The sequence below is a fragment of the Procambarus clarkii genome, chromosome 13, assembly GCF_040958095.1.
Source record: "Procambarus clarkii isolate CNS0578487 chromosome 13, FALCON_Pclarkii_2.0, whole genome shotgun sequence".
Taxonomy (NCBI): Eukaryota; Metazoa; Arthropoda; class Malacostraca; order Decapoda; family Cambaridae; genus Procambarus; species Procambarus clarkii.
The window spans coordinates 7,689,151-7,696,650 of record NC_091162.1 but is presented as its reverse complement, the minus strand read 5'-3'; the positions used below and the strand labels follow the sequence as shown (position 1 = coordinate 7,696,650).

At 52.2% G+C, this 7,500-nt stretch overlaps 1 protein-coding gene across 1 annotated transcript in view; it reads right to left on the bottom strand.

Annotated features, from left to right (window-relative positions):
* The window catches only part of LOC123749736 (protein groucho), a gene marked incomplete in the record, with an annotated part of 135,633 nt that overhangs the window by 98,689 nt on the left and 29,444 nt on the right, over window positions 1–7,500 (bottom strand). The window contains 1 exon segment of the mRNA XM_069323609.1: window positions 3,238–3,276. Within this exon segment, the coding sequence (XP_069179710.1) occupies window positions 3,238–3,276 (39 nt within the window).

Below are 7,500 nucleotides of genomic sequence, written 5' to 3'. Positions count from 1 at the left end.
GGCGTCTCATCTTGGGTCACCAGCTGTGGGAGTGGGGCGTCTCATCTTGGGTCACCAGCTGTGGGAGTGGGGCGTCTCATCTTGGGTCACCAGCTGTGGGAGTGGGGCGTCTCATCTTGGGCCACCAGCTGTGGGAGAGGGGCGTCTCATCTTGGGTCACCAGCTGTGAGAGTGGGGCGTCTCATCTTGGGCCACCAGCTGTGGGAGTGGGGCGTCTCATCTTGGGTCACCAGCTGTGGGAGTGGGGCGTCTCATCTTGGGCCACCAGCTGTGGGAGTGGGGCGTCTCATCTTGGGCCACCAGCTGTGGGAGTGGGGCGTCTCATCTTGGACCACCAGCTGTGGGAGTGGGGCGTCTCATCTTGGGTCACCAGCTGTGGGAGTGGGGCGTCTCATCTTGGGCCACCAGCTGTGGGAGTGGGGCGTCTCATCTTGGGCCACCAGCTGTGGGAGTGGGGCGTCTCATCTTGGGTCACCAGCTGTGGGAGTGGGGCGTCTCATCTTGGGCCACCAGCTGTGGGAGTGGGGCGTCTCATCTTGGGCCACCAGCTGTGGGAGTGGGGCGTCTCATCTTGGGCCACCAGCTGTGGGAGCGGGGCGTCTCATCTTGGAGTAATGTTTCTAACATTGGGTCCTCTAACATTAGGATGGTGTTCCACACCCTGATGGCTTGGTGCTGTAGTCTGATGTTTAGTGGCTGTGTGTTCAGGAGTTCCTGGAGCTCCTGGATTGTCTGGTCATATGGTGGACGGTGTTTGGCTGCTCTCCTTAGCGCCTTATCCCCCACTGCTTGTAGCTTATCTTTCTTGAAAGATATTTTACAGGCGGCTGGACTAGAGCCTTATATAAGTGTAGCTGAAACTTTGTGCCAAGACTTGGAGACCCGAAACGGGTTCCAAAGATTGTCTTCGCCTCGTTTATTGTGTTACGTGAATTCTATTATTAGAAGAGGAACCACATGTGGAATAGTCTCCAGGCCTCGACCCCTCAGACACCAGTGGGACAAATCACCGTTAAACCCCGTCAAGAAGTGTTCCACATTGAGAGAAGATGAAGAGCAGAAGGGAAGCTAATATAGCCACCTCCCTCACCGGTGTTTCCCCTCTGGCACCCCTCACTCTCTCCCCTCTCCCGACCGTTCCCCTTTCTGGAATTTATGTGCCCTTGTGTCAGATACTTGAGACGCCCTTCTCACTCTCCCCTCGCTCAACTTGCCCGGCACTCCCAGCCACCTCCCCTCACAGTGCTAGTCCACCTTCCTGCCCTCAGCGCCCCCACCACCACCACTTCACACCTCTCAGGCAACCGCTCGAGGGCAGGAGAGAGCACACCCCCGCTCAGAACCCCCACCACAGTCACCAGGGGAGTAACATGCAGGATATAATTAACAGGGCGGCACTGTACATCAACGTGGCCAATGACCACCTAGCCACTCAACACCTTCATAATCCCTACAACCAGGTGGCCTGGGGAGAGGGGGCGGGGGGCGGGGGGCGGGGGGGAAGTGAGAGGGGGGAAGTGAGAGGGGGGAAAGAGAGTGAAGACTGGAATTATCGGGGGAAAGCGCCAAGTCATTACGACTATATAGCACTGGGAAGGGGTCAGGATAAGGATTTGGGATGGGACGGTGGGGGAGGGGGTGGGGGGAAGGAATGGTTCCCAACCACTTGGACGGTCGGGGATTGAACGCCGACCTGCATGAAGCGAGACCGTCGTTCTACCGTCCAGCCCAAGTGGTTAGGTGGAAAGAGAGTGAGTGGAGGGGGTAGAGGTGGTGTGGTATGCGTGAGAACAGCCAACCCCATGACCCCAGCTAGGGTGTACCTACACACCACGACACACTCAGGGTGTATTGCTACACACAAGCGCCACCTGCTCGAGGGCGCTGCCCACAATATATTATCACAACATTATCGGCACAAGTCCAGGGTCGGGCACACCACCACGGCATGAATGTCAAGGCATGGATGGTGCCTCCTGGTGACTTCACTCGTGCCGGACCAACCGGGCTGTGGTGGGTATGTGGGCTCAGCCGCTCCAAGCAACAGCCGCTCCAAGCAACAGCCTGGTGGACCAAACTCTCACAAGTCAAGCCTGGCCTCGAGCCGGGCTTGGGCAGTAGAAGAACTCCCAGAACCCCATCAACCAGGTATCCAGCAGGGAGTTTTGAGGACTCTTATTAAGCAGTAACTGATGCTATCATTGGTGGTGTTCAGGTGCCAACACACACACACCCGGCAGACACTCCAGCACGCCACAATGTAACAAGCCCCAGAGACAATTGCAGCAACTAGTGTGTACAACCAGGTGGTCCATATTATGTGACAGGTGGCCCACCACCACCTGCACCCCCACCAACATTACAAGGCCACCACCACCACCTGCCACACCACTCAACCTCCATCTAGCCTGGATGCTCCCCATCTTAAAAGCTATAACCCACAAACATTATTGCTCTACACTGACTAGTGCTGCTGCTGCTGTTTCAGATTTAGCTACTCAGAACCATGTAGCACGGGCTATGGTGAGCCCGTAAACTCACTAGTGCTCGAGACATTAAGATAAACCTGCATAGATACCATGTTGTGACCTCATAGTGACGTCACACACCGCATATACAAGATTTAATATGTCTATTTACGTCAGGCGAGGGCCAGGTCGTGGACCCTACTCTCGGATGAATGAGGCCTCACCTGCGACACGTCCCACACCAAAGTAATTAGCAGGCAACACTATTCATCTCATTCTCTCGCCCGCACGCACGCACGCACGCAGTATACCAAGTATAACCACCACTACCACCAGTATAGTAACCACAGTTCACTACTCCAACTCTTCCCTCTCCCTCCCAATCCCCACTTCACCCCCCACGTTAGCCTCTCCATCTCCCTAGACCCATGCCTCACCTTTTAACCCCCCTCCCCTTATTATTTCCCACGCCTCGCCAGTTGTTCCCACGCCTCGCCAGTTGTTCCCACGCCTCGCCAGTTGATCTTACACCCCGCCACCGTCACTGGAGCAGACCACTGTGCATGCCCCTTGTATCGTACCGCCACCTTGGCAAGCGGTGAACCAGCTACCTAGAAGCCGCCACCAAGCCTTACCCCGCGAGAGCAGGTAGAGGCCCCGAGGTGCACACAAGAGCCCAGAAGGAAGAGAGGGAAGCAGGGCCCGGGTGTTAAGCGGGGGAGGAGGAGTTAGTGAGGGAGAGAAGGAACGTGAGGCAGCCACTACTCACCGATGTATTCACGTCCCTCGTCGAGGCGACCAACTGAAACTGATCAATGTGATACAGTATAAGACTATTAACACTGGACATGAATGGCATGGGTTGTATTCACAGTATATATTGCACCACAAGTCCCCACCACCACCACCACACACTCAAATACAAAGATCTGGGGGTTGATATCACACCCAACCTCTCCCCGGAGGCCCCACATCAAAAGGATATCATCAGCGGCACGTGCTAAGTTGGCTAACATAACAACTGCCTTAGGAAACGCGTGTAAGAAATCGTTCAGGACCTTGCATACCACTTATGTCACACCAATTCTGGAGTATGCAGCTCCTTTAACCTAGTTAAACACAAGACAATGTTAGAGAAGATTCCGAGGTTTGCCACCAGACTAGTCCCAGAACTGAGAGGTATGAGCTACTAGGAAAGGTTAAGAGAGCTAAACCTCACGTCCCAGGAAGACAGAGTAAGGGGAGACATGATAACATCGTACAAAATTCTCAGGGGAATTGACAGGGTGGACAAAGACAAACTCTTCAGCACGGGTGGGACACGAACAAGGGGACACAGGTGGAATCTTAGTACTCAAATCAGCCACAGATACATTAGAAATAATTTTTCAGTGTCAGAGTAGTTAACAGGTGGAATGCATTAGGCAGTGATGTGGTGGAGGCTGACTCCATACACAGTTTCAAGTGTAGATATGATAGAGCCCAGTAGGCTCAGGAACCTGTACACCTGTTGATTGACAGTTGAGAGGCGGGACCAAAGAGCCAGAGCTCAACCCCCGCAAGCACAACAAGGTGAGTACAATATAGGCCCAATCTTTCTAACCGCACAGACCGTTCGCACCACTGCCACGCACAAAACTAAGGGGTTTTGTGCGTGGCAGAAGTGGAACGCGAGTTATGGAAGCTCTTGTGTAGTGATGTAGCAGCCAAGGGCAGTTAAGAGTTGTGTTAAGGAACAAGATGAGTAGTGAAGTGTCCAGCCAAGTCATTAGGGACATGTGGGGGTGTGTATGGGTGGACCTCCGCTAAGACCAGGATCATTAAAACTAGTTTAAAACTGGTTTTAAACTGACATGTCGTGTCGTATCCGTCGTAGACAAAGTCGTAGTGTCGTACACATGTCGTAGCTCAGTCGATTAAGGCAGTGTCTAGGATGCTCCCGGACGCAGGTTCGAATCCTCGTCACGCCCCTTGTGTGTGTTCAAAGGTTGAGTAGTGAGGTGAAGGCAGATAAGGGGGAGGAAGACTTAGTAGACAGGTCTTAGCATTCATTCATTCATTTCTTTATTATGCACCCCATACCTCGTCCCGTGGGCGGTTCAGGTGTTGTCGTAACGTTGAATTACCTGATCTGAGATTAAGGCTCTGCTTGTAATAGTCAGTGACGGCTTCAGATATTGGTCACACCCCCCCTCCCCCCCACTGTAACAAACTACTGTACTTTGTAACTTCAGAAAGATTGTGTAACCTTTACACAATACTCAGGCTTTGATAAAAAATAAATTATGCTCACCTACTTGCGCCTGAGGAGTCGAGTTTCAGTTTTTTGGGACCTTGTATTTCTAGCCACTCGCCCGAATGCAATGACTCAAAATAGATTTGTATTGCCATGTTTAGTTTTGAAATTGTGTGTGGGGGGGGGGGGGGGGGGGGGAATTATGATCTACCATACTTGGTAGATCTACCAAATATTATGGGTACACACGGTAGCCATAATAGTTTGTCATCCTTGCTGGTATGTTGGTCTCGCCCGTCTGTGTGTGCTCCAGGGGTCGGATTCACGAAGCAGCTACGCAAGTACTTACGACGTGTACATCTTTTCTCAATCTTTGGCGGATTTGTTTACAATTATTAAACAGCTCTGAAACACCAGGATGCTGTTATAACAATAACAACAGCTGTTTGGCAAGTTTTCATGCTTGTAAACTTGTTTTCATAAATGTAAACAAAGCCGCCAAAGATTGAGGAAAGATGTACACGTTCGTAAGTTATTGCTTAAGTGCTTCGTGAATCCGGTTCCAGCTTACGGGAGAGCCTCAGGTGATACAGTGTGGGATAGAATGGAATGGAACTATCATGGGAGAGCGCCAAGCCATTACGACTATATAGCACTGGGAAGGGGTCAGGATAAGGATTAGGGATGGGACGGCGGGGAAGGAATGGTGCCTAACCACTTATGGACGGTCGGATTTGTGGGATAGATGGAGTCTGCCCGTCCACCCCTTGTGTCCCTGTCTGTCCCACTGTATCCGTCTGGGTCTGTCTTCCCCCGTCCCATACTGTGTTGAAGCGACTTATTAAGATGAAGGGAAATAGGCCTATTTATTTTAAAGTAATCTCGTCAAACCTCTTAAGTGTTAGGGTTTTGAAAGTGCTCAGGCCTATATATATATATAAATTCATATATGGTAATAAATCCACTACGGGATCACCATAGCCCGTGCTACTTGGAACTTTTTGTTCCAGGTAGCGAATCTTTAACAACAACATTGTATTTATATTTTAGCAGTTTTGTAAGGTGATTAGTACGTAGCTGCTACTGTTGTTTGATTCGCTACTGGGAACAAACAGCTCCAAGTAGCACGGGCTATGGTGATCCCGTAGTGAACTTGGTAGGCCTATGATGACGTAGCCTATTAGAGGCTGGGGGGGGGGGGGTATTAACCCATGGTGTAGGCATCTGCGTCACTGTTAGGGCCTAACATAAGCCTAAGTCACCTGGTAAAGGGATTTAATTACTTACATGGTAATGTATTGACTTCCATTAACACAGTTATCAGGCCTATCATTCAACCTGTCCTCACACTTATCTTGAGGGTCTTGAAATGGTTTCGGGGCTTTAGTGTCCCCGCGGCCCGGTCCTCGACCAGACCTCCACCCCCAGGAAGCAGCCCGTGACAGCTGACTAACGCTCAGGTACCTATTTTACTGCTAGGCAACAGGGGCATAGGGCGAAAGAAACTCTGCCCATTGTTTCTCGCCGGCGCCTGGGATCGAACCCGGAACCACAGGATCATAAGTCCTGCGTGCTGTCCGCTCGGCCGACCGCCTGGGATCGAACCCGGGACCACAGGATCATAAGTCCAGCGTGCTGTCCGCTCGGCCGACCGACACAGATAGTATTTAGCACGGCCAACACAGGTGGAAACTTAATGCCTCTCGGAACCATTGGAAATCATTTTCTGTGTCATTAGCCAATAAATGGAATATGCACTAATGGATGACCATACACAGTTTCAAATGTACATGTAATTGAGCCCAGTTGGGTTAGGAACCTGTACACGGCCTGGTCGAGGACCGGGCCGCGGGGACGCCAAGCCCCGGAAGCACCTCAAGGTACGGGTTGAGTGACAGGTGAGACGGGACCCGAGAGGTGAAGCTCAACCCTGTGGCAAGCACAGTAGGTCATCACCCCTCACCACACCCTTGGTCGTCCTCCAGGAAGTTGGTCGCCCCCCCCCCCCCCCGACCCCTCACTAACTCTGCTCCCCATATACGCCACGCTTCTTCTGCCAGGGAGAGGGGAGAGAGAGAGAGGGGAGAGAGAGAGAGGGGAGAGAGAGAGAGGGGAGAGAGAGAGAGGGAGAGGAGAGAGAGGGGAGAGAGAGGGGAGAGGGAGGGGAGAGAGAGGGGAGAGGGAGAGGAGAGAGAGGGGAGAGAGAGAGGGAGAGGGGAGAGTGGGGAGAGAGAGGGAAGGGATGCCAGGAGGACAACTCAAAGAGATGGCAAACAAGATAAGCCCAATGAAAACATCCCACTGGCTCATGCTCCCCCCCCCCCTGCCTCACACCCTCACGTGTACTCGCCTAAACGTGCTGGCAGGGACAAACTTGCCGCACGAATGCCCTCGGATGTGTAGTAATACAGAACAATATACAACACCAGAACACAGGAATGAATTAAACAACAGAAGCGTAGTAAAATAACAACGTACTGGAGTGAACGATATGGAAGAAAATGCAGAATAGAACCAGTGAAGAGCAGAGGTGCCATAGGCACAATCAGAGAACACTGTATAAACATCAGAGGTCCGCGGTTGTTCAACGTCCTCCCAGCAAGCATAAGAAATATTGCCGGAACAACCGTGGACATCTTCAAGAGGAAACTAGATTGTTTCCTCCAAGGAGTGCCGGACCAACCGGGCTGTGGTGGATATGTGGGCCTGCGGGCCGCTCCAAGCAACAGCCTGGTGGACCAAACTCTCACAAGTCAAGCCTGGCCTCGGGCCGGGCTTGGGCAGTAGAAGAACTCC